We start from the raw sequence: 27,836 nt of genomic DNA, 5'->3' as shown, positions 1-27,836 counted from the left end.
TAATTATTGATCAATTAAGTTTTCAGCTGACATTTTCACATGTATTAGTTTCCACACACTGAACATAAACAATGCAATTTTCTCTTAAAGTTACATGTCTATGTCATAAAATGTATAGGTGTATGCAGAAGTTGCTCTTTCAATACCTGGAGAATTGGTTGCAGGTATTTTGCCAGATTTATCTACAAGCATTTCATTAGTGAATGCCAGTGATCCATTGTTTGGTTCAGGTTTCACTCCCAATAACTTGCACATCAGAGGGTATATGTGAATACTGTCAAAGGGCCCTGCCAGGTAAGAGCTCTTAAAATCTGGGCCAAAAGCTCTGAAAATCATCTTCATATCCATTTCTCCATTGTCAAATCCATGATCTCCTTTGTTTAAGTATATGATGATTCTCTGAAATGATAAATGGTCAGTCTTAAATAGTTTAGTCAATTTTGCTATTGTGTTTTTTATCCAGAAATCTGTAGCCATTGTCTTATAAATAATGAAATCCTGTAAATCACTTTACTGAATTTAAAACAATGACAAAACTAATGTCACTGAGTCTACAGTTTTTTGTAAATGTGAAAATCAGTCAGCAACTTAAAAGAAATGCAGTTGCATTCGTAACCAGAAGCCAAGTAAGGGAATTGTGTGACGAAGAAACAGCTATGAGAGGGAAGAAAGAGTAGAACTGAATACTGTAAGTAATAAGTGTTTCAGTAATTAGTGTGTAAAAGAATCAGTAAAAGCGCTATAGTACCTCCTTCACTTCAGAGAGCTGAAGTAGTACGGCATGAGTCCCCCATATCCTCAGGGCTTTCTATAGGGGCATCATAGAGAGCATCCTGACTGGCTGTGTCACTGCCTGGTACAGGAACTCTACCTCCCTCAATCGCAGGGCACTGTAGAGAGTAATGGACAGCTCGGCAAATCTGTGGACGTGAACTTCCCTCTGTTCAGGACATTTACAGCAGCAGGTGCATAAAAAGGGCCCAAAGGATCACCAGGGACTCCAGCCACCCCAACCAAAAACTGTTTCAGCTGTTTCCATCTGGCAAATGGTACCGCAGCATTAAGGCCAGGACCAATAGGCTCTGGGGCAGCTTCATTCATCAAGCCATCGGATTTATCAATACATATTGTACCTGATTGTGTCTTTGACTGTACATAGATGTATACAAAACAATTATGTATACAATCTGAGTGTTTGGACTATATCCTCCCACATTTCCCTTCCTTATTGCCTGTACAAAGCAACGGAGATGCAACATAAAGATTTTAACTCCCTCATATTGTGAGATGGATGTAAGAAATAAAATAAATTCTAAATTCTAGTGACCAGTTTGTTTAAATATCTTGATAAAGTACAAGGCAGTGGAGTTGGGACCTGTACTTTTCTGCACATATACGCACAATCTCAGTGTGTTCTTCCTGAGAATGGTACGCTAAAGTGATTCTATTTCAAGACATCCTACAGTACTGAGGATTCCTCTCTTCAGTCTGGGAATAACAATCTGCTAGAAGAACTCAGCAATTTCAGGCAGCATCTGTGGGAGGAAAGGAATTGTTAATGTTTCGGGTTAAAACCCTGCCTCAGAATTTGAACCAAATCGTTGACAATTCCTTTCCTCCCACAGCTACTGCTTGACCTGCTGAGTTTCTTCGAAAGATTGTTTGTTGCTCCAGTTTCCAACATCTGCAGATTCTTATGCCTTCAATCTGGGAACGCTGTGTAGAAAAAACTGGTTTGTTTGAGTAAAATAAGAATATAGAATTAAGGAATGAGAAGGGCTACACTTTGGCACAGCTCATAGCTCCAGTGACCTGGGTTCAGTTCGGATCTTTGGTGCTGTCAGTGTGGATGTTCTCCCTGTGTCAATTCAGGTTTCCTCCAGGTGCTCTGGTTTCCTTCTACACCCCAAAGGTCTGTTGGTTGGTAGGTTAATTGGTCACTGTAAATTACCACCAGTACGGATATGAAGGTTTGAAGGGGAAAGTTAGGAGAATAAAATGGGATTAGAAGGACTAGTGCAAATGGGTGCTTAATGGTTGACATGAGTTTGGTAGGCTAAGGGTCCCGTTTTCATGTAGTACAACAGCATGATTACACTATCACTATGAGCTAAATGGCCGTTGTTTTCGTATTTTGCTGCTGTCTGAAAGTTTGACTAAAAAGGGCCTACAAGTATGAATGAAACTCACAGGGAAAATAGAAAGAACTGAGGGTGGAATCAGCAAACTCATCATTTCAGAAGTTGTTCGTTGACAAGGCACTAGAGAAATAAATATTTCTGAAGGAAGACGTTCATATTATTTTGCTATTCATAATTTCAATTAGATCAATGTTGAACATATAAAGAATATATAGATTCATAAATTTTGATACCATTAGATCCCTCTCAGCTACCAAAGAAATAGCTCTCCTTTTCACCTCTTAAATAATTAAAAGGAAACAAATTCAGGGCCACTTACCCCATTTACACTATAGCCAATGTCTCCATAAACAAGGATGGGCAAAATACGATCATTCTTGCTATAGTGAAATCTTTCAGGAAATTCTTCTTTTTTATATACTTTTAGATGAGGATGGGCATTCTTCAGTGCCTGGTAGACTTCTTCAGTTTTTCCATTCTTTGGAGAAATCATCCCCAATCCTCCATAGTCTAATAATTCAAATCGAATATTTTTAAAATTGACAAAATTTGACAGCTTGATTTCATCAATTTCAGGGTTTTTCTTTACTGTTGTCATTCCATGGTCCGAAGTTATTATAACATTTAGTATGTCTTTCAGATTGTGCTTTTCAATACTAGATATTAAATAACCAATGGTTCTGTCAATCTGTCGGATTATATCCTGCCTCTGAGGTGTTTCTGGTCCAACTTTGTGCCCGATGCCATCAGGTTCTCCATAGTAAAGAGTTACAAAATCAAAGTCTTCCTTTTCAAACCAATCCAGGACCATATCAATATTTATTTTCCATTCTGTTTCATTAGAATCTGGGTGAGTGAGTGATTCTCCCAGAGATCTGTACACTGCTTGTCCGCCATAGGTCACATTTCCTCCTGGGTAATGAAATGATGCAACTTTTTTTCCCTGTATGCAGAATTCAAAATATTTGTTACTTTTTTTTTACTCTTAATGGTGAAAGTTAACTTGCAAAAGAACTTTGGAATGACCCTTCTAATAATTCATTGGGAAAATGTCCCTGCTATTATTTTCTGTATCCAGGGAAATTGCTGGTGTTGTTTTACAAATTAATCAAATTTTTAATTAATTAATGAATGAAAGAATGCCCTAGAAAATTCATTTAACTGTATTATCAATCTCCCTAACATTGTTTCAAAAAACACAAAATTGATTAATGTCATTTTCAGAACATCACTGGCAAGCATTCTTGTATAACACGACTCAGATTCTGAAACAATGGAGTAAAATTTCCCTTATGAGTATCATCTTTCTTCCAAGGTTTTGCATTAAAGGGTCATATAATGACTCTACTTCTTCAGTACTGGCAATGTTGACAAGAAATTAGGTAATTCTCTTTCCTGTGCAATACGGAATTCCTTGACTGCACCGTCTTCTGAAGAACACTGCAGACAGGATGCAGTGCAAGAGGTAATTTCCAAGGTTTTTGTTACTTTACAAATAAGAGAGAGAAAGCAGATAAATCTTCATAGCCTTCTGAAAAAGAGTACGCACAAATTGGTAAATGCCTATATTTTCCACTTTAATTTAAAAGTAGGACGGTGTTGAGAGTGGGAGTATAAGGCTTTGACTCAAGAGGCTTCAACAAGAAGAGGCTGAGGCCAAAGACACAGGTTAGAAAATTTGGTCTTGGTTGCCCATTGTACACTGCAGACAGGATGGCAGATATGGCAGTGAAATGTTCCTCCTGTAGGATGTGGGAATTCATGGAACCTGATGGTCTCCGATGACTACACCTGCGGGAAGTGCAGCCAACTCCAGATCATGAAAGACCGCATTAACGAGCTGGAGCCAGAGTAGAATGAACTTAGGATCATCTGGGAGGCAGGGCAATTGATAGATATGACTTTTGAACAGGTGGCTACACCCAGAGTGTGGAATTCAGGCAGTAGATGGGTGAACACTGAGAGAGGTAAAGGGAGAAAGAAGACAGTGCAGGGTCCCCCTGTGGCCATTCCCCTCAGCAACAGGTACACCATTTGGATACTGCTGTGGGGGATGACCAATCTGGGCAAGGCAGCAGCAGCCTGACCTATAGCCCTGCGGTCGGCTCTGAACCTGAGAAGGGAAGGGTAAAGTCAACTGGAGCAATAGTCATTGGGGACTCGATAGTTAGGGGGACAGATAGGAGATTCTGCGGCAGCAAAAGAGCCACCAGGATAGCCTGTTGTCTTCAGGGTGCTAGGGTCCAGGATGTCTCCGAGTGTTTGCAGAATATTTTTGAAGGGGAGGGTGGATGCCACAGGTCGTGGTACATGTTGGTACCAATGACATAGGCAGGAGAGGGGTAAAGGTCTTGTGCAGTAAGTTTAGGGAGTTAGGAAGGAGGCTGAAGAGCAGGACCCCCAAGGCTGTAATCTCTGGATTGCTCCCTGTGCTATGAGCTAGTGAAGGTCAGAACAAGAAGAAAGCGCAGGTGAATGAGTGGCTGAAGAGATGGTGCAGGGGGCAGGGTTTCAAGTACTTAGATCAGTGGAGCCTTTTCCGGGGAAGGGGTGACATGTGCAAGTGGGACGGTTTGCACCTGAACTGAAAGGGAACCAATATCCTAGGAGGAGGTTTGCTAATGCTGTTGGGGAGGGTTTAAAACAGGGGGGTGAGAACCGAAGTGTTGGGGCGGTTAGCGCACAAGTAGAGTCAGCATGTAGGGAGTTTGTGAGGAGGGATAGGCAGATGATAGAGCAAAAAAGCACTCAGCCAGATGGTTTGAGGTGTGTCTATTTTAATGCAAGGAGTATCATGAGCAAGGCAGATGAACTTAGAGAACATGGATCAATACGTGGAACTATGATGTTGTGGCCATTACGGAGACTTGGATGACTCAGGAGCAGGAACGGATGCTGAGTGTGCTGGGCTTTAGATGTTTCAAAAAGGACAAGGAGGGAGGCAAAAGAGGTGGGGGTGTGGCACTGTTAATCATGGATAGTATTACGACTGCAGAAAAGGAGGAAGTCATGGGGGATGGTCTATTGAGGCATTGTGGGTGGAAGTCAGAAACAGGAAGGGGGCAATAACTCTATTGGGTGTTTTTATAGACCCCCCCCAATAGTAACAGAGACATCGAGGAGCAGATAGGGAGACAGATTCTGGAATGGTGCAATAATAATAGGTCTGTTGTGATTTTAACTTTCTTAATATGGACTGGCATCTCCTGAGAGTAAGGGGTTTAGATAGGGTGGAGTTTGTTAGGTGTGTTCAGGAAGGTTTCCTGACACAATATGTAGATAAGTCAACTAGAGGAGAGGCTGTACTTGATCTGGTGTTGGGAAATGAACCTGGTGAAGTGTCAAGTCTCTCGGTGTGACAGCATTTTGGAGGAAGTGATCACAACCCTATCTCCTTTACCAGGAACTTGGGAACATAAATTGGGAGTAGATGTTCTCAGGGAAATGCACAGCAGAAATGTGGCAAATGTTCAAGGAACATTTGCATGGTGTTCTGCATAAGTACTTACCAATGAGACAGGGAAAGGATGGTAGGGTACAGGAACCACGGTGTACAAAGGCTGTTGAAAATCTAGTCAAGAAGAAAAGCTTATGAAAGGTTCATGAAACTAGGTACGGTTAGAGCTCTAGAAAATTACAAGGGTGCCAGGAAGGAGCTCAAGAATGAAATTAGGAGAGTTAGAAGGGGCCTGAGAAGGCCTTGGCGAGCAGGATTAAGGAAACCCCCAAGACATTCTACAAGTATGTGAAGAGCAAGAGGATGAGCCATGTGAGAATAGGACCAGTCAGGAGTGAGAGTGGAAACGTGTGCTTCGAGTCGGAGGAGGTAGCGGAGGTACTTAATGAATACTTTGCTTCAGTATTCATCGGTGAAAAGGATCTTGGCAATTGTGGGGATGACTTAAGGTGGACTGAAACGCATGAGTGAAAAAACATTAAGAAAGAGAATGTGCTGGAGCTCTTGAAAAGTATTAAGTTAGATAAGTCAACGGGACCAGACAAGATATACCCCAGGCTACTGTCAGAGGTGAGGGAGGAGATTGCTGAGCCTCTGGTGATGATCTTTGCATCATCAATAGGGACAGGAGAAGTACCAGAGGATTGGAAGGTTGCAAACATTGTTCCCTTGTTCAAGAAAGGGAGAAGAGATAACCCAGGAAATTATAGACCAGTGAGTCTTACTTCAATGGTGGGCAAATTGTTGGAGAAGATCCTGAGAGGCAGGATTTATCAGCATTTGGAGAGACATAATCTAATTAGGGATGGTCAACATGGCTTTGTCATGGGCAGGTCATGATTTACAAACCTGACTGAATTCTTTGAGGATGTAACAAAACACATTGATGAAAGTAGAGCAGTGAATGTAATGTTTATGGATTTCAGTAAGGCATTTGATAAGGTTGCCCATGCGAGACTCATTCAGAAAGTAAAGCAGCATGGGATCCAAGGAGACCTTGCTTTGTGGATCCAGAATTGGCTTGGCCACAGAAGACGGTTATGGATAGTTCGTTCGACCCAGATAAGCGTGAAGTGGTTCAGTTAGATAGGTCAAATTTGAAGACAGAATATAATATTAATGGTAAGACTCTTGGCAGAGTGAAGGATCAGCGAGATCTTGGGATCCATGTCCATAGGACACTCAAAGCTGCTGCGCAGGTTGACAGTGTTGTTACGAAGGCATATGGTGTGTTGGCATTCATCAACCATGGGACTGAGTTCAAGAACCGTGAGGTAATGTTACAGCTACAGTATATAAGACCTTAGTTAGGACCCCACTTGGAGTACTGTGTTCAGCTCTGGTCACCTCATTACAGGAAAGATGTGGATACTATAGAGAGAGTACAGAGGAGATTTACAAGGATGATGCCTGGATTGGAGAGCATGCCTTAAGAGAAAAGGTTGGGTGAACTTGGCCTTTTCTCCTTGGAGCGATAGAGGATGAAAAGACAACTGATAGGGGTGTATAAGAAGATGGGAGGCATTGATTGTGTGGATAGCCAGAGGCTTTTTCCCAGGGCTGAAATGAGGGCATAGTTTTAAGGTACTTGGAAGTAGGTACAAGGGGGATGTCAGAGGTAAGTTTTTCCATACAGAGAGTGGTGGGTGCGTGGAATGCACTGCTAGAGATGGTGGTGGAGGCAGATACAATAGGGTCCTTTAAGAGACTCTTAGATAGGTACATCGAACTTAGAAAAATAGAGGGCAATGCGATAGGGAAATTCTAGGGAGTTTCTGGAGTAGGTTACATGGATGGCACAACATTATGGGCCGAAGGGCCTGTAATGTGCTGTAAATTTCTATATTTCTATTGCTCATCATCCCACTCCCACCCTGACCCTTTTGCCTCTTTCACTGCAACAAGAACAGCATCTTATCTTTCCTCTGGGCACTTTGCAGCCTCTGAACTCAGTATCAAGCTCCTCCATCTTCGGGGTAACTCGTCTTTTCATTCTGTCAGTATCAGAACTGGCTATTTCAGCCTATTATCATTTTATCTCTGTTAGGTCTTTCTATTACAGCTGCTCCCCAGGGTTTCCAGCAGGGTTCTGTTCCTGTAAACAGTTCAGAACCTGGACAGTTTGCATATCAGTAATGCAGCCACAAACTGAACTCTCAGGTGGCAGAAGACGCTCACAGCCCCACAGTAGCCACCAAATCCATCCTGCTGGTTCCCTAATCCTAATCCTCATTTGCATGTGCAAACTGTACACAGATCAAGTATTTGTAATCCAGAGAAGACCAGTAGTATAGTCTGGTTGTTGGGCATGTTTCACAACCTGGCTATTAGCAACACAAAGCATAACATGCTTCAAATTGCCACATTAATTCATTTAGAATCAGAATCAGGTTTATTATCACCGCAAGTGTCATGAAATTTGTTAACTTAGCGGGAACAGTTCAATGCAGTACATGATAACGTAGAAAAAAATAAATAAGTTAATAAATTCAGTAGGTGTAAATATGTATATTAGATAGTTGGATTAAAAATAGCGCAAAACAGAAATAATGTGAAAAAGCAAGGTAGTGTTCTTGGGTTGAATGTCCATTTAGGAATCGGGTGGCAGAGAGGAAGAAGCTGTTCCTAAATCACTGAGTGTGACCCTTCAGACTTCTGTACCTCCTTCCTGATGGTAACAATGAGAAGAAGGCATGTCCTGGGTGATGGGGGTCTTTAATAGACACCATCCTTTCTGAGGCACTGCTTCTTGAAAATGTCTTGGATACTAAGGAGGCTGATACCCAAAATGGAGCTGACTAATTTTACAACTTTCTGTAGCTTCTTTAGGTCCTGTGCAATAGCAACCCCCCCCCCCATTACCAGATAGTGATTCAGCCTGTCAGAATGCTCTCCACTGTACATCTATAGACATTTTCAAGTGTCTTAGGTGACAAACCAAATCTCTTCAATCTCCTAATAAAATAGAGCTGCTGTCTTGCCTTCTTTATAGATGCATCAATATGTTGGGACCAGGTTAGGTCCTCAGAGATCTTGACACCCAGGAACTTGAAATTGCCCACTCTTTCCACTTCTGATCCCTCTATGAGGATTGGTTCATGTTCCTTAGTCTTACCCTTCCTGAAGTTCACAATCATGACGAAAATCAAAGATAGACCTCTAGTTTCAGGCCCCAGGCACTTTGTCAGTATCTTTTTCCATGTATTCTGTCTGATCTGCTGAGTATTTCCAGCATTTTCCATTTTTTTATCATTGTGGAGTTCATGATTTTAGTTTCACATTGTCAGAAATATCCCCTTTATTTTGTAAATAACACTATTCTTTGCATTTCTGGTCAGATGCTAAATGCATTTCATTGGCTTTGTATCTGCACTCGGTACAATAACAATAAAGTTGAATCTAATCTAATCTAATCTAATCTTTATTTTTGATTTATCACTGCTATTAAAAACCAACTTTTTTTTAACTCTCTTTTCCACTTTTCATGAAGGGCTTAAAATGTTAACTGTTCTCTTTCCATGGATTCTACCTGACCCATGTTTCCAGCATTTTGTTCTTATTTTAAATATTCAGCAGTTGTACTTTAAAAACATTTCCTCCTATTTTTGCTAAATGTGACTCTGCATTTTCATTGGAGCATGCATTTGGCTGCATTGCAGGTTTCCCTAACGTGCATTTATAGAGGGCATTCATGCACTTACAATTTTCCTGACAACTTCCTTCCATGATTGGCACATCTTTTATCAGAAGTCTGTTTCAGTTTTTTAAATCATTTATAATCCGATGAACATACAACTTTTTTTGCAGGATTTGTTAGGTATATCTGACAAATTAATTTAGATGGGGGTGGTACTTGGAAGCCAATTGAAAACATCTAATGATGTGGTGACTGCAGTCCTAGTTTGGATCCATCCACATGAGGTTTGTATGGCAGAGCTGTGAAGTACAGTGCCAAGAACTGCAAGGGAAATATGTCTTAACCTTTCAATAATACTCATTTTGATCTTCAGGCATTATTAAAAACTGCTATTTTTGTGAGAGAATTGTCCATGTCACAATTTAGATTGTCCGAGCAGAGAAAAATTTCTTCAAGGTTGGCATTCCTGGAAGGGAAGAGGCAATGAATTCAACTGTAAATGAAAATCAAAACCAGAGCTATTGTTTCAAACCCCAGGCTGTCAACAGTTCTTTCCAGGTATGCTGCCTATTTCTCCTGAGTGCTTCCAGCTTTTTCCGTTTTTCCTTCAGATTTACAGCTTGTGTAATGATTTTGGCATTAATTTTGATTAAAAAGTAATTTTAATTTTGATTAGAAACTAACTTTGGGTGATGCATTGAGGTTGACCTTCTCTAAGGGAACTGGATGTGAGAAAAACCCTGCCAGATTATGTGACCTCAAAATAAAAAGTCCATTCTCTTTCAAGACTGGTGTCAGCTCAAATAGAAACATGAGGAAAATGTCATTAATACCATATTAAAGGGATTCTCATCTCCACAATACTTTTATCTTTGGACATTGTACAGACTAATTTCTAGGTCTTTTTAATCAAAGTGTTTTTAAAATGTATGAAAATATTGTTATTTGGTAGTTAACTGTTTAATAGTATATAAGTAGAAAGTAGAGAACATAGGAAATGCTCAGCAGGTCAAGCAGCACCTTTGGAGAAATAAACAGAATTAACATGAACACAGAATTAATCCTTTCTTATCCATCCCTCCATACAAGGATCTAAACAGTCCTTTGAGGTGAGGCAGAGATTCACCTCCTCCAACCTCCACTACTGCATTTGGCAAGACCAAGGTGACTGCTTTGCGATCTATCTAACCTACATATTCCTTTCCCAGTCCTACTGGAGACCTAGGTTCTGTCTCTATTAGAGGATCCATTCTATTCTGCCCACCAAGCCCCTCAACCCACTGTTGCATAGATTCATTACTCTTCACCTCCTGGTTCCACCTGCCCATCACCCACACACTTTTTCATCTTCAGTTTTTTTTCTCCCTGGACCTAGTTTTCCTGTCCCCACGCCCATCTACCCATCATCCCTCCCTTGTTTCGTTCCATATTACTTCCCAGTCTATATCTCTACCTTAGTCCTCTTCTCTCCCTGACTCCATCAGCCCATTTTTTTCCTTATGTGTGTCCAACTATAATCACCCTGTCTCAAAACTCCTTCCTCCACTCCTCCTCCTGCTTTAACTGCCCATCATCTTCCACATCACCTGGGTTGACCCACCACCTACTAGCCTATCTCACCCCTCCCTTTCACCTCTTTACACGAGCTGTCTTCTGTCTCCACTCTAAATCCTGAAGCAGTGTGTCAACGCAAAACGTTAATCATTCCTTTGTCTCCAGGGATGCTGAGTGACCCACTGACTGCCCAGACTCCAGCATCTGCAAGCTCTCATGTCAGCAGAATTAGCATCACAGGCCAAGGAACTGGAGAACTGAGAAGGTAACTCTGCTGGGGAGCAGAAACAAAGGGGTAACACACACAAACTGCTGGAGGGACTCAGCAGGTCAGGCAGCATCAATGGAGGTGAAAGGTCCTGGCCCCAAACGTAAACTTTTTATTCATTTCCATCAGTTCCTCCAGCAATCCGTGTGTGTTGCTCTGGATTTCCAGCGTCTGCTGAATCTCTGTGCTTAGTAAACAAAGGGAATGCCTGTGCTAGGGTGAAGATCAGATTATCTAGATAACATGAATGTTGCTGGTACCATTTATGAGAAGGTGATAAGTATTTGTTACACACACAAAATGCTGGTGGAACACAGCAGGCCAGACAGCATCCATAGGAAGAAGCACAGTCGATGTTTCGGGCCGAGACCCTTCATCAGGACTAACTGTTTGAGTCAAGTGATAATCAAGTGATTTGACAGTCCTAGGATGGTAATTGGTATGGGGCTGGGGGTGGGGGGTGGAAATAGGGGTAATTGTTGCCACAGGATGGACTAATTTTACATCCTGTTCATTGTAGGATGTATCCTGTATGGCATAGGAGCCCACTGATGAGATTTAATTTAACTTATTCTAAATTTAATCCAGCACCACATCCTTATACACCCAATAGGATGGGATCTACTGGGCTTTTGGACTTAGAAAACAAAGTAAAACTTTTCAGATTTAACATTCCCAGAATCACATGCTCTAACTAGACATGAATAGTAAGATCTATCTTTTGGAACAGAAATATTGTGGTCAAAATGTTTCTGTCAGTGTTGTTATCAATCATAGATAGTGAAGAACGGTGTCAGGTTAGCTAGGAAGTTGGGTGAGTGGTGGCAATGGAATTTAATCCAGGCAAATGTGCGGTAGTGCACTTTGGGAAGTCTGCTAGGACATATAGAGTAAATGACAGGCACGTTCAGATCACTGACGTACAGAGAGATTTTGGGCAACTCTCTGAAAGTGATGACACAGGTAGGCAGGGTATGAAAAAGGGATGGTATGATTGTCTTCATAGGCCAAGGCACTAAGCATAAGAGTTGTGATGTCGTGTCACAGCTGTAGACAGCACTTAAGAGTACTGCATACAGTTTGGTTGCCATATTACAGGAAAGATGTTTTAGCAATCGAGAGAGTGCAGAAGAGATTCAATGTGTTATTGCCTGGAATAAAAGCCTATTATGAGGACAGGTTGGTTAGGCTGTGTTTCTTCTCACTGCAGCATAGAAAGCTGAGGTTTCTAAACCCGCAGGTTTATAAAACTGAGGGGCCTTGATAGGATAGATAGCCTGGAATTTTTCCTAAGGGAGGGAAGTCTAGAATGAGAGAGCACAGGTCTAAAGGTGAGAGGTGAGAAATTTATAAGAGATCTGAGAGGAGCGTTTTTCAAGCAGAGGATGCCAGAGCAGGTGGCAGGCACAGTTTGAAAGACATTGGGCAGGTACTTGGATAGCAAAGGCCTAGAGGGATATGGGCCTAATGCAGGTATCATAGTCAGCATAGAGGAGGTGGGCCAAGAGGCCCATTTCTGTGCTGTACAGTTCTACAATTTTACTTAATTTGGTTAATAGACAATTTGCTCTTAGCTCTATAATTAGGTAAATCAAAGTGTGAAAAAACCTGGTTTTGTGCTGTGATCCATAAAGGAAGCACTCCATTATCCCACCACACAGTTTTCCTCAGTGTGAGTTTGTGTGGTAATTTAAGCATGGTTTTCGTATTGTAAAACATATTGTGAACAACTCCATGATCTTCAATCCACCGTCCTGTGAAAGAAAACAAATGTAACTGCAGCTACAAAACCAACAAGGAACATCAAAACCAGATATATTCAATCAACTAAATAAATTGCAAACCACTGCTTTATAACCTGCCCAACTCTGAAGTTATTAATACTTTTTAATAGTCCAAAGCTGAAAACTCCATATCAAATTTTAAATCTGTGGATTTATTCTCCTATTCCATGCATTCTGGAGAAATTTCAGGGGCAACATGTTAGGACAGTCAGCAGCATTTCCTCCCACATTGCAAGACGTGTGCATTAATTGATGAAGGTGAATGGTATTATCTAGGGGGGAGTTGATAGGAATGTGGGGAAATAAAAAAGGGATTAGGATAAAAAGATACTAAATGGTTGGCAAAAACTCACTGGGCAGAATGGACTGTTTCTGCACTGTGTTACTCTATATCAGTGATTCCCAACAGGGGTAGTACCGCCCTCCAAGAGGGTGCTTACGTATCCTGAGGGGGAATTCAGGGAAATAGAAGACATCAGAGGATACCCAAGATTTATGGGGAGGATGGTAAGCACCACCCTAACTTGAGACAGGAGACCTGACCAACCGTTAGTGGAGCAGGCACTTCCAAAAAAAAAGGATCAGGCACTGGAACACAGGAAGAGCTATAGCTCTGCAGGCAGTGAAATAGAGCCAATCAGTGAACCTGCGAACCCCAAGGATTCGTCCTGAGGAGTTCAAAGCAACCTTGGCTTCATATATGCAGGTCAAGAAACATCTTTGGGGATTATGAGACCTTAGGTGATTGGTCAATCGTGCTAACTGGAATAATATAAAGGTAGCTTGCTGAACACCGGCTCTATCCCAAATAACGTTCAGATTCCAAACTGAATCTCTGTTGACGTAGTTTCCGCTGTTGTGATTGTCTTCATCTTCGCCTTGCCATTCCTTTGCGTGCCACTACCATCATTCCATCCATGGCAACTCACTGCTGTCGCCAACATTGATGGGCATTCCCAGCTTGTGCTAATTTTTTATTTTAATTTAGCCCTACTAATGATGGATAAATATGTACGGTGCTATCTCTATGAGTCTGAAGGAGGTGAAGTCTTGAATTCTAACTCTGCTAGGAACCAATAGCTACAAAAATTGCGTCAATACAACGTTACGTACCTGGAGTATGGTTTTATTCCATTTCTGTTAGATCAGCGACACCCTATATGTTTTTTTTTGTAATACTGTATTGTCAAATGAAGCCATGAAAGCATCAAGATTGCAGGAACACTTCCATAAAAGACACCCTGAAAAGGCTACTTAGGTTATTTCTCTGTTCCAGAAGATGAAAGAAACATTTGAAAAGTGTTGCACACTGGAGTCATTTGCCAAGAAAGCTAAAAATGACCTTGATAGTGGTCTCATTGCTTCTTCTAACATTTCCTAAATGACAGCAAAGTGTGGAAAGCATCATACAATTGATGAAACATTAATAATGTCTGTTGTATCAGAAGTGTTCACCACTGTTCTCAAAATGCATACCAGTATTTTAAAATCAATTCCTCTGAGTAATAACTCTGTAGCTTGTCGTATTGACGAAACGAGTGAAGACATTGAGTCTCAGCTATGCACAGAGCTACAAAAATTAGAATTCGGGATACAACTGGATGAGTCAACTGTACGAGACAATGAGACATTGCTGATGGCATATGTATGGTTTATCAAAAATGGAAAAGTTTATGAAGAAATTCTCTTTTGTAAGAAGTTCAAAACAAATATCAATGAAGAATCAATCTATGATGAGCTCAAAATGTATATTGAGGATAAAAGTATTTCAATTAGGAATATAATTTCTTGTGTAACAGATAGAGTACCATATACAACAGGTCGTCATTCTAGTTTAGTGGCATTTATGAAAAAAGAAATTCCAAGTCTGTTTGCAATCCACTGCGTAATTCATCGTCAACATCTTGCAGCCAAAAACCTCAGCCAGCAACTTTTTTCACGGATGACTCTTGTAATATCTGCTATCGACAAAATTAAAGCTCATCTACTTAATAGCAGAATATTTCACCATGCCGAGATGGTGCTGTACGCCATGATGGGTGGTCGGAATAAATGAAAAGGAATTGAATTTACTGAGGAGGGTGGGGAACGCTGTTGAGAGGCCAACTAGGCAGTCGTGGCATCAGGAATGAATTCACCTGGTACTCATAACGGCTGCCCGTATACCAACTCAACTGTGGAAGACTGCAGTTCCTCCTTTGGAGTAGTTCTGAGCCCCAGCAGGACCCATGGGAGCCAATCATGCCAACACTCATCAGTCAGGGAAGCCCTCAGATCAGCCTTTAAGGAGTGGTGAAACCACTCACATAGGCCATTGGACTATGAAGTGGTGTTCTATATCCTAACACCAAGGTTCTAGACCATCACAGCCCAGAGGTCTGAAGAAATATCAGATGGGGTGCCAAACCAAGCAACCCAGGTGCTGATAAACGCCTGAGCCACATTGCAGCTGTTGTGAACTGATATGTAGGCCAGGTGGTGTAGCTGCCATGCAGAACAAGGGTTTGTTATTTTGGCCATCGCATGCTTGGGGGACTTGTGGTCAATGAACACTGTGAAATGGCCACATAGAGACCAAGAAGCACACAGTCAAACATGCTATACTTCCTTTCGGAGGGACTAAAAGTACACTAAAAACCTTTTACATAATAACATCATCACGTCAGACCAGCCTCTTAAAGGGAAACCCCAACCCAGTGTTGGTGGTTGTGAGTTATGTACATTTCTCCCAATTACATTAACCCTACACAGGCAATGTGAATTGTATTGAACTGGTTTATTATTGTCATGTGTAATGAAACACAGTGAAAAGCTTGTCTTGTATACTGTTCATACAGATCAGACAATTAAACAATGTATTGAAACAGAACAAGGTAAGGCAATAACAATGCAGAACAAAGTGTAACAGCTACAGAGAAAGTGCAGTGTGGGTTGTCATGTGTGACGTCAAGCAGAGCTGCAGGACGGACAATGCTAATGAGAGAGATAACGGAAGACAATGGAGAAACATTCAAAATGCTAATAAGAGAGAAGAGAGAGATTAACGAGAAAGAAACACAACTCCGATATTGGCGTCTGCGACAGGCCGTTTGCTTTGAACCTGAACTGTTTGAAGTAAAATAGCAGGTTTGCAAAGGCACGGAGCACACACGCCACGAGACCCTGGAAAGAGCAGTATGCCCCACAAGGTGGTGGGAGTTTGGAGGACCGGATCACGGGAATCGGTCAGAGGCTCACAGGGTATAAACGTACGATCGGTGGGAACCTGGTGTGTGTCCGCCCTTGCCTGGGTGCCGGGTTCACCACGGAAGAACGATCACATCCGGAACGGAGGGGTCACAGTCGGTGACCACAGCTGGATCAGAAGGCATCGAAAGGTTTGCCTGAAACCAACTGCATCTCTCACTCTCTCTCTCCCAACGGTACAACAACAGCGATTACTTCGAACTGCACTAGACTGAACTGAACTCTGCTTCACTTAAGACTGATCATTTTACCCCTAGACTGCAATAGAGCTTGGTTGATTCTTATTACCCTATTTCTGTGTATATGTGTATACTATCGTTGCTAACCTGACACATTTATATCCTTGCGATTAGTGTACTGTATTACTTATTTCTTTAATAAAACTTTATTAGTTCCCAGTAATCACAGACTCCAACACGTGGTCCATTTCTGCTGGTTTGGCAACCCAGTTACGGGGGTACGTAACATAAGTGGGGATCTCGTCCGGGATTTTGAACGCCAAAATTGGGACTGGGTAAATTGATTGGGTTAAAATTCCCGAACGAAAAAAAAGGGCAAACAGCAGAAATGGAGATTGAGGAATTTCTAAAGGTACCAACCTTGGAGGCATTAGAGGATGCCAGGAAATCAGAATTGGCGACTGTTGCAAAACGGTTAAATCTTTTTAAGGGGAAGCCGACGATGAGGAGAACGGAGATGCACAGAGCTATCATTGAGCATTATGTATCTAAAGGTGTGTTTCCCCATGGGGAGCTGGAGGTGCTGTCTATGAGCAGACCTGGTGGGGAGGCGGTGCAGCTGCAGATGGAAAAATTAAGGCTCGAACATGAGTTCCAAATGAAGCAGTTAAAACGGTAAGAGAGAGTAAAGCAGTTAGAACGAGAAGAGAGAGAGAAGGAAAGGGTGCTTGAGCTGGAGAAGTTAAGGATGGCGCTAGAGAGGGGCCAAATGCCGGACCAAGGTGGAGGGTTCAGGGCGACCCAAGAGGTTAGGTTGGTTCCCCCACTTGAGGAGGCCGATGTTGATCGGTACTTTCTACATTTCGAAAAAGTTGCTGCAAGTCAGGACTGGCCGAGGGATAAGTGGGTTGTTTTGCTTCAGAGCGTGCTTAAGAGGAAGGCTCAGCAAGCTTACTCAGCATTATCAGCAGAAGATGCCCAGAGGTATGATGTGGTGAAAGAGGCTATACTCAGGATTTATGAGTTGGTCCCGGAGGCATACTGGCGAAAGTTCCGGAATGTGAGGAAGCAGTGGGGCCGCACGTATTTAGAGTTTGCCCGTGAGATGCAAATGTATGGTGAGTGTTGGTGCACCTCGAAAGGGGTCACTGGGAATTATGACAAACTGCTACAGCTAATACTGATTGAGCAATTTAAAGGTTGTGTCCCTGAAGGTATGAGGCCCTATCTAGATGAGAAAGAGGCAGAAACCTTAGCCGCAACTGCTAAGTTAGCGGATGAGTACACGTTAACGCACAAAGTGAAGTTTATCCCGAGCAAGTGCTACCAGAAGGGTAGTTGAGAGGGCGGAGAAAGTTCGCCGGAAAAGCCAGAAAGTAAGCCGGGGACTAGTGAGAAGGATAAGGAAGACAGGAAGCAGTTTGGTAGGAAGTCTCCTGGGGTCGTATGCTATAATTGTGGGAAAGCCGGTCACTTTGCGTCCAGGTGTTTTGCCCCAAAGAAGGAAATGGGGAAAGGAAAAACGACAACTCCGACTGGCTGTATTGAGCCAGCAAACAAACCGCTAGGGGAGAAGAGGTCTGAGAGAGTTCAGGAAGGGCACGAGAAGTTTACTTCAGCTGGATTGGTGTCGGTGAAGGAGGGGTCAAACCCAATTCCAGTACGGATCTGGAGAGACACTAGGGCTTGTCAGTCATTGATCTTAAGGAGGGTGTTAGACTTTAGTGCAGAGACCGAGACTGGGGAGGTCAGTGTGATAAAAGGCATTGGGAAAGGGACTGAAGCAGTACCTTTGCACCAGATACACCTAGAAAGCGACTTGGTCTCCCGACCAGTCATGATAGGGGTGAGGCCCGAATTACCAATGGAAGACATGGAGGTCTTACTCAGTAACGACCTTGCAGGCGGAGATGTGTACCCAGCAGTAAAGCTGACGAGCAAGCCTGCCAGGACTGAGGACCCACCCACGGACTCACAGGTTTATCCCGTTTGCACAGTTACTCAGCGCATGTCCAGAAAGGCTGCCGAAGCGAATGTCAATTTAGCTGAGACGTTTTTACCAGCCTCGTACCAGGAGGGGTTAGAAAGTGAGAAGAAGGAGCATAGTGGAGCAGAAGGAAGTGAGGGAGTTGAGGTAGATTTATCATTAACGAGGAAGGAATTTATACAGGCACAGGAACGGGACGGGGAGCTGATGGTTTTGACGGAGACAGCTCTCTCCGAAGCAGAAATAAAAAGGGAACCAGTGGGCTATTATGTGAAGGAGGGAGTACTGATGAGGAAGTGGAGACCAAGTACCGTGCCCGCAGATGAGGAGTGGGGGGTGGTACACCAGGTGGTAGTGCCGAAAACTTATAGGGATGAGATTTTTAACCTGGCCCACAAGATACCCCTCGGTGGACATTTTGGGGTGAGGAAAACAGTCGATAGAATTATGAAAGAGTTTTACTGGCTGAACATGAGGAAGGATATTATTGAATATTGTAGACCGTGTCATTCCCGTCAGGTGGTAGGAAAGCCGAACCAGGTCCGGCCTAAAGCGCCCCTACGACCGATACCCACTTTCGGGGAACCTTTTTCCCGAATAATTGTGGATTTTGTCGGTCCCCTGCCCAGAACTACGAGTGGGCGAGAGTATGTGATGACTATGATGTGTGCCGCCATCAGGTTTCTGGAGGCTGTGCCCCCGGCAAGCGTCAAGGCTCCTGCAGTGGTAAAGGCGCCTGTGAAATTTTGGGGTTGCCAAGGGAAATTCAGTCAGATCAGGGGACTGTCTTCACAACTTACACATTCCAATGGATGTTGGATGAGATGGGAGCAAAGCAGATTTTGGCCTCCGCGTACCACCCGGAGTCCCAAGGGGCTTTGGAAAGATTCCACGCAACATTAAGGACCATGATTAAAACTTATTGTCAAGAGATCGCTAGAGACTGGGATGATGCTTTGCCCCTCTTGTTATTTGCCGTAAGGGACACAGTTCAGGAGTCACTGGGGTTCAGCCCATTCGAGCTTGTCTTCGGTCATCAGCCCAGAGGACCTCTGACCTTACTGAAAGAGCAATGGTCCAGTCTGACAGTACAAGTCAATGTGACTCATTATGTTTTAAAATTTCATGAGAGGCTTAAAAGGATCTGTGACCTTGCCAAAGAAAATCTACAACACTCCCAAACTAAAATGAAACAGTGGTATGATAGATGTGCCCGCGAACAAGTGTTTCAAGTGGGCGATAGGGTCTTAGTTCTGTTTCCAGTGGTAACCAACCCCCTCCAGGCGAGATTCCACGGTTCGTACAAAGTGATTAAAAAGATAGACTCTTTGAATTACGTTATTGAAATGCCAGACAGATGTAAGCCAACCCAATTAGTACATATTAATATGTTAGAAGCTTACCACGATAAGAAAGCAGATCTAGTCGGTGTTATCACAAAAATAAATGAGGCTGGGGTGCCAAATGATAAGGGGAAAACCCATCTTGAAAAGATAAATATGGTGCCGACCAGATTGGAGAACTCTATTGTTTTGGCCAACTTTGCTGATGAGGTCTCTCACTTAACCGCTGAACAGAGTGAGCCGCTGATAAAGCTAATTAACCAGCATGCAGATGTATGTCCGGATGTCCCGAGGCGTTGCAAGGGGATGGTACATGATGTTGTTGTTACATCAGATCAGCCTATTAAGCAACACCCCTATAGGATGAACTTGGAGAAGGGCAAGCTAGTGGAGAAAGAAATTGAACACATGCTAGCCACAAGTATTATTAGGCCATCCAAATCGGAATGGGCTTCTCCCTGTGTGGTTGTCCCGAAACCTGATGGGAGCATACGATTCTGTACAGATAACAGAAAGGTGGACGCCATCACAAAAACTGATGCTTACCCCATCCCAAGGGTAGACGATTGCATCGATAAAGTGGGGAGGACTAAGTACATCACAAAGATCGATTTGCTGAAAGGGTACTGGTGCGTTCCTTTAACCGAACGGGCTAGAGAAATCTCAGCATTTGTCACTCCATCCAGGTTATACGAGTATAATGTTTTACCTTTTGGCATGAAGAACGCCCCAGGGGCCTTCCAAAGGATGATTAATTCAGTGATAAAAGGGTTAAAGAACACAGAAGCATATAGTGACGATTTAGTGGTCTGGAGTGACACGTGGGAGGAGCACATTGTGGCAGTAGAGGAACTGTTTAAACAGCTGTCTGAAGCCAACCTGACAGTGAACCTCGCGAAAAGTGAGTTCGGCCACGCGAAGGTCACTTATCTGGGATTTGTGGTAGGACAGGGGCAGCTGGCACCAATGCAGGCTAAGGTGCAGGCTATCTCTGAAGTTCCCATCCCGACAGACAAGAGAGCTCTGAGAAGGTTCTTAGGGATGGTGGGGTACTATCAGAAGTTTTGCGAAAACTTTGCGGATATTACTCTCCCTCTTACTAAGCTCTTGCCGAAGAATGAGAAGTTTGTGTGGAACGACCTTTGTCAACAAGCCTTCGAGAGTCTGAAGGTGATATTGTGTCACCACCCTGTATTGAATGCGCCTGACTTTTCAAAACCCTTCTCCCTAGCAAGAGATTCTAGTGACGAAGCGGCAGGGGCGGTGCTGTTACAGACAGACAAAGAGGAGATTGAACACCCAGTGGCTTATTTTTCTAAGAAGTTTAATGTCCATCAGAGAAATTATTCCACTGTGGAGAAGGAATTACTGGCAATCATTCTGGCATTACAACATTTTGAGGTTTATATTTGTCCGGCACGGAAACCACTGATAGTGTACACTGATCACAATCCATTAGTGTTTTTGGCCACAATGAAGGATAAAAACAAACGTTTGTTAAGTTGGAGCCTGGTATTACAAGAATTTGATATTAAGATAAAACATATAGAAGGAACTGACAATGTGATTGCTGATTGTCTGTCCAGGTGTTAAAACTTAAAGTTCTCTATATTAGCCGAATGGCTGATGACTACCTGTATATTAGTGTGTATCTTATAATGTGCATTCATGCCCATAATTTTTACCCCGGTAAAAATCCTTTTAAGGGTGGGGGGTGTCATGTGTGATGCCAAGCAGAGCTGCAGGACGGATGATGCTAATGAGAGAGATAACAGAAGACAATGGAGAAACATTCAAAATGCTAATAAGAGAAAAGAGAGAGATTAACAAGAAAGAAGCACAATTCCGATGTTGGTGTCTACGACAGGCCGTTTGCTTTGAACCTGAACTGTTTGAAGTTTGATGGACAGGTGATACCCCAACAGGGGGATAAAAATAGCAGGTTTGCAAAGGCACGGAACCGACATGCCACGAGACCCTGGAAAGAGCAGTGTGCCCCACAAGGTGGTGGGAGATTGAAGGACCGGTTCGCGGGAATCGGTCAGAGGCTCAGACGGTATAAAGGTACGATCGGTGGGAACCTGGTGTGTGTCCACCCTTGCCTGGGTGCCGGGTTCACCATGGAAGGACGGTCACATCTGGAACGGAGGGGTCACAGTCGGTGACCACAGCTGGATCAGAAGGCATCGAAAAGGTTTGCCTGAAACCAACTGCATCTCTCACTCTCTCTCTCTCTCTCTCCAACAGTACAACAACAGCGATTACTTCGAACTACACTAGACTGAACTGAACTCTGCTTCACTTAATACTGATCATTTTACCCCTAGACTGCAATAGAGCTTGGTTGATTCCTATTACCCTATTTCTGTGTATATGTGTATACTATCGTTGCTAACCTGTTACATTATATCCTTGCGATTAGTGTACTGTATTACTTATTTCTTTAATAAAACTTTATTAGTTCCTAGTAATCACAGACTCCAACGAGTGTTCCATTTCTGCTGGTTTGGCAACCCAGTTACTGGGTACGTAACAGGGTAAACAGTAAGGCGCATGATCATAATGAGAAAGATTGTGAGGTCAAGACTCCAACTTATTGCACTAGGTAACTATTGAATGGTCTTTTAACAGTGGGATTAAAAACTGTCCATGAGCCTGGTGGTATGTGCTTTCAGGCTTTTGTATCTTCTGTCCAATGGAAAAGGGAAGAAGTGAGAATGTCTGGGGTGGGTGGGGTCCTTGATTATGCTGGCAACTTCATTGAGGCAGTGAGAAGTGTAGACAGAGTCCATCGAGGGGATGCTGGTTTCCATGACAAGACTATAAGACATAGGAACAGAATTAGGCTATTCAGCCCATCCAACATGGCCGATTTATTATCCCTCTCAACTTCACTCTCCTGCCTTCTTCCAGTAATCTTCCGCACCCTTACTAATCAAGTACCTATCAACCTCTACTTTCAACATATGCAATTTCACAGGTTCACCACCCTCTGGCGAAAGAAATTCCTCCTCAGTTCTGTTCTAAAGGGATGTTCTTCTATTCCGACGCTGTACCCTCTGGTCCTAGACCCCTCCACTATAGGAATCATCCTGCCCACATCTACTTAATCTAAACTCCAGCAAATTCAGACCCAAAGCCATCAAACACACTTCATATATTAACCCTTTCATTCCCCAGATCATTCTCACGAACCTCTTTTGGTGCCTCTCCAAATCCAACGCATCTTTTCTTAAAGAGCCCAAAACTGTTCACAATACTCCAAGTACACTCTGACCATTGCCTTATAAAGCATCAGCATTACATCCCTGCTTCCATATTCTACTCCTTTCAAAATCACCTCCCTCTAGTGACCCTCATTGTGCTGAGCTGTGTCCAAAATGTGTACCCTTTACCACAATTAGAAACTGTAAGAATAAAACAATCATAATGATGAAAGGGAGCACAAGAGAGACTACAGATACTGGAAATCTGGATCAACACACACAAAATACTGGAGGAATTCAGTGGATCAGGCAGCATCTATAGAGGGAAATGAACAATCGATGTTTCGGGTCCTGGTGAAGGGCCTCAGCCTAAAAGATCGACTTTCATATCCCTCTAAAGAGGCTGCCTGATCTTCTGAGTTCCTCCAGTATTTTGTAAGTGTTGATGAAAATGGACAATGAGTAATAATCAGATCAATTTGTTCTTACCAAAATCTCCATCTTAATTCAGGGAGCCATTTAAGAGGGGGGAGAGAAGAGAAATGTAGTGGTAATTGAGGATAGTACAGTCAGGGGAATTGGCAAAGTTCTCTGTCGCAGGGATAGAGCATCCCAAAGGCTATATTGTCTGCCTGGTGCCCAGGCTTCGGACATCTTACCTGACCTGCAGAGGAATTTGCAGTGGGAGGGAAAGATCCAGTTTTCATGGTCCACATGGGTATCAACGACATAGGTATAACAAGGAAAGAGGTTTGCCTGAGGGAATTTGAGCAGCTAGGGACCAACTTAAAAAGCAGGACCAAAAAAGTCGTAATCTCTGCGCCATGAGCAAATTGGCATTGGATAAAGAAGATTAGAGAGTTAAATGTGAACTCAAAGTCAGTGAACCTGTGGCACAAATCAGTATAAAAGGGGTATGATTTAGGGGGCATTACAGAAACGTGGTTGCAGGGTGGAGAGGATTGAGAATTAAATAACCAAGGATATCAGGTAATACAGAAAGATAGGCAGGAAGGTAAGGGAGGGTGGGGTAGCACTCTTAGCTAAGGATGAGATCAGGGAGATAGTAAGAGACGATATAAAATCTAAGGAGCGGAATGTTGAATCCATCTGGGCAGAGGTTAGGAATAGCAAAGGAAAAAAAGTCATTTGTAGGAGTTGTCTATAGGCCACCGAATAATAATATTACAGTGGCACAGGCAATAAACCGAAAAATATCTGAAGCATGTAAGAATGGAACAACTTTTATCACGGGGGACTTTAACTTGCACATAAACTGGGTGAATCAAGTTTGTCAAGGCAGTTGTGGGGAGGACTTCACAGAATGCATACGTGATTGCTTTCTTGAACAGCATGTTACCAAACCTACAAGGGTGCATGATATGTTGGATCTGGTCCTGTGTAATGAGACAGGTAAAATTAGCAACCTTGTGGTTAGGGATCCTCATGGAATCCACAGTATGATTGAGTTTCTCATACAAATGGAAGGAGCAATTGTTTGATCTGAAACCAGTGTATTATGCCTAAACAAGGGAGACTACAACCGGATGAGGGAGGAGTTGGATAGGGTAGACTAGGAACACAGGCTATATAGTGGGATGGTTGAGTAGAAGATTTTCAAAGAGATTTTTCACAGTGCTCAACAAAAGCATATTCTAGTTAAGAGCAAGGACAGTAAGGGTGGGGGGTAGCCTGCCATGGATAACTGAGGAAATAAAGGAAAGCATCAAACTAAAAGCTTGTGCATACAGTCACCAAGAGTAGTGGGAAACTGGAAGATTGGGAAAACTTTAAAAAGCAACAAGGAACCACTAAGCGAGCAATAAAGAAAGGGAAGATAGAATATAAAATGTTTTTCTCATTATATAAAGTGGAAACGGGTGGCCAAAGTGAATGTAGGTCCTTTGATATTGGGTAATGAGGAAGTGACCGAGGCTTTGAATGACTATCTTGTGTTGGCCTCCATGGTGGAGAACATGTCTAACATACCAAAGAGAGATGTTATGGATGTGATGGGAGGTGAGGGCCTTGATACAGTAGCTATCAGTAAGAGGTAGTGCTGCACAAACTTGTGGGCCTATAGATAGACAAGTCTCCTGGTCCCGATGGATTGCATCCCAGGGTACTAAAAGAAATGGCAGAGGTTGTAGTAGAGGCTTTGGTGATAATCTACCGAAATTCTCTGGACTCTGGACAGGTCCTGGCAGATTCAAAGATGGCGAATATCACACCATTGTTCAAAAAGGATGTAGGCAAAAGGCAGGAAACTATAGGCCAGTTAGTTTAACATCTGTAGTTGGGAAAATGCTTGAAGCTATCATTAAAGAAGAAATAGCAAGGTGCCTGTAAAGAAATGGATCCATCATGCAGACGCAGCATGGATTCAGCAAAGGCAGGTCCTGTTTGACAAACTTACTGGAGTTCTTCGAAGATATAATAAGTGCAGTGGATAGAGGGGAACAGATGAACGTTATTTACTTGGATTTCCGGAAGGCACTCCATAAGGTGCCACATAAAAGACTATCCATATGATAGGGATGCATGGAGTTGGGGTGATGTACTAGCATGGATAGAGGATTGGCTAACCAATAGAAAGCAGAGGGTTGAGATACTTGGGTGTTACTCTGGTTGAAAATCAGTGGTAAGTGGTGTGCCATAGGGGTCAGCAACTGTTCCCGATATACATTAACAATCTGGAAAAGGGGAACTTGTGTAGTGTATCTAAGTTTGCTGATGACACTAACTTGAGGGGAAAAACAAATTGTACAGAGGATACACAGAGTTTGCAGAGATCTATAGATAGGTTAAATGAGTGGGCAAGGTTTTGGCAGATGGAATGCTATGTTGGTGATGTGAGGTCATTCATTTTGGAAGGAAAAATGAAAGATCTGATTATTATTTAAATGGTAAAATACTGCAGCATGCTGCTACGCAGAAGGACTTGGGAGTGCTTGTGGTGGAATTGCAAAAGGTTGGTTTGTAGGTGCGGCAGGCTATCAAGAAGGAAAATGGAATGTTGGCCTTTATTGCTAGAAGAATTGAATTTAAGAGCAGGGGGGTTATACTGCAACTGTATTAGGTACTGGTGAGGCTGCACCTGGAGTACTGTGTGCAATTCTGGTCTCCTTACTTGAGGAAGGATATACTGGTTTTGGAGGCGGTGCAGAGGAGGTTCACCAGACTGATTCCAGAGTTGAGGGGGTTAGACTATGAGAAGAGATTGAGTCACCTGGGACAGTACTCACTGGAATTCAGAAGGATGAGAGGAGATCTTATAGAAGCATATAAAATTATGAAAGGGATAGATAAGATAGAGGAAGGAAAGTTGTTTCCACTGGTAAGTGAGACTAGAACTAGGGGACATAGCTTCAAGGTTCGGGGGAGTAGATTTAGGATGGAGATAAGGAGGAACTGTTTTTCCAAAAGAGTGGTGAGTCTGTGGAATTCTCTGCCCAATGAAGCTGTGGAGGCTACCTCAGTAAATATATTGAAGACAAGGTTGGATAGAATTTTGCATAGTAGGGGAATTAAGGGTTATGGGGAAAAGGCAGGTAGATGGCGATGAATCAACAGTCAGTTCAGCCATGAGCTTATTGAATGGCGGAGGAGGCTCCATGGGCCAGATGGCTACTCCTGTTCCCATTTCTTATGTTCTTACCTTAATGAAATCACTCCTGTGTTTCATAATGATCGTCATAAAAGAAAGTGCTGACAGGCCACTTGGCCTGTTTGGAAAGACAAATGATGAAATATGCCCTTTCATCCCAGTTTATTGCTTGGAGATCAGAGATTAATAGCATGATAATGTAAAAGAATTTATAGTACAAAATAAATTTATTTGACTATTTGCTTACCTAATTTGTTCTGAGGGTAATTAAAAAGGGTTTTTAACCATTTTCAGTCCACCTCTGCATACTGTGGCTGCTGAGTACTACTAACAGAGCATACTATCTACTGATTTCCCTGCATCAACTTACTACAACTCCTTTACAAAGCCACATTAAATCTCCAAAATCAGCAATGTTGACCAGAGGGGAAGCACCAATGCTTCCAAAATCCTACTATCCTGAAACAAAATTAGAAAATTTTGTTTACCCATTCAGTAAGTTGGGCAGTAATTATAGAAAGAGAAACAACGTTAACGCTTCAGGCTTAAGACCATTCTGGTATAACACCTGGTTAAATAATTAAACATATTGAAGAAAATACAAATAATTTGAAGTAACATAAATTAGCATAAATCTGCTTTCAAATATATAGCCTCATAGATCCTGGATGCGAAGCTCAGTGATAAAGCAGTGTTACAAATTCAACAGCAAGATCTATCAACAAGTTCTGCATTTTGATGCTCAACTGCTTAACAGCAAGTCCCATTCTTGTCTAAACTTATTTATTTACTGAGAGACAGCACAGAATAGGCCGTTCTGGCCCTTTGAGCCACACTGCCCAGCGACCCCCGATTTAACCCTAGCCTAATCACAGGACAATTTACAATGACCAATTAACCTACCAAACAGTATGATGTCTTTGGACTGTGCGAGGAAGCCGCGGCATCCATAGGAAACCCACATAGTCACAGGGAGAATGCACAAACTCTTAACAGACAGCGGCAGGAACTGAACCCCGGTCTGAGGTACTGTAAAGCGCTGTGCTAACCACTAGGCTACTGTGCCACCATAATAGTCATGAATAAAACAGTAAATTAGCAACATGGAGCCAGTTCAATCAACACTGAGAAAGATTGTTATTTTACTCTGAAATCCCACCTGTGATGGTTGTAAAATGTGAAGGCGATGTCATGGTTACAAAAGGTGGATTAATATACTTTGCCTTTACTCCTGTGGTCACCAAGTAATCCAGAAAAGGCGTCTCGACATCCTGATCATAATCCCAACGAAATCCATCAAAGGAAATCAACAGGAGTTTATTTGGCTTCTTGCTACTGTGAGTCTGGTGTATCGGCACACATTTCACCTCAATTACCAAGAAGCATATCAGTGCTGCGAAAATGAGAGGCTTCTTGCCAGTTCCCAT

At 42.7% G+C, this 27,836-nt stretch overlaps 1 protein-coding gene across 1 annotated transcript; it reads right to left on the bottom strand.

Annotated features, from left to right (window-relative positions):
• Nucleotides 1-90: 90 nt before the first annotated feature.
• Nucleotides 91-27,836, bottom strand: LOC140202430 (ectonucleotide pyrophosphatase/phosphodiesterase family member 7). The gene is made up of 4 exons (XM_072267295.1): nucleotides 27,569-27,836; nucleotides 12,666-12,811; nucleotides 2,461-3,084; nucleotides 91-399 (listed from the first exon to the last, which is right to left on the bottom strand). The coding sequence occupies exons 1-4, from the start codon at nucleotides 27,834-27,836 to the stop codon at nucleotides 91-93; spliced, it is 1,347 nt and encodes a 448-aa protein (XP_072123396.1).

Source organism: Mobula birostris, chromosome 9, assembly GCF_030028105.1.
Source record: "Mobula birostris isolate sMobBir1 chromosome 9, sMobBir1.hap1, whole genome shotgun sequence".
Taxonomy (NCBI): domain Eukaryota; kingdom Metazoa; phylum Chordata; class Chondrichthyes; order Myliobatiformes; family Myliobatidae; genus Mobula; species Mobula birostris.
Note: the sequence above shows the minus strand (reverse complement) of the source record. Positions and strands in the feature narration are given on the sequence as shown.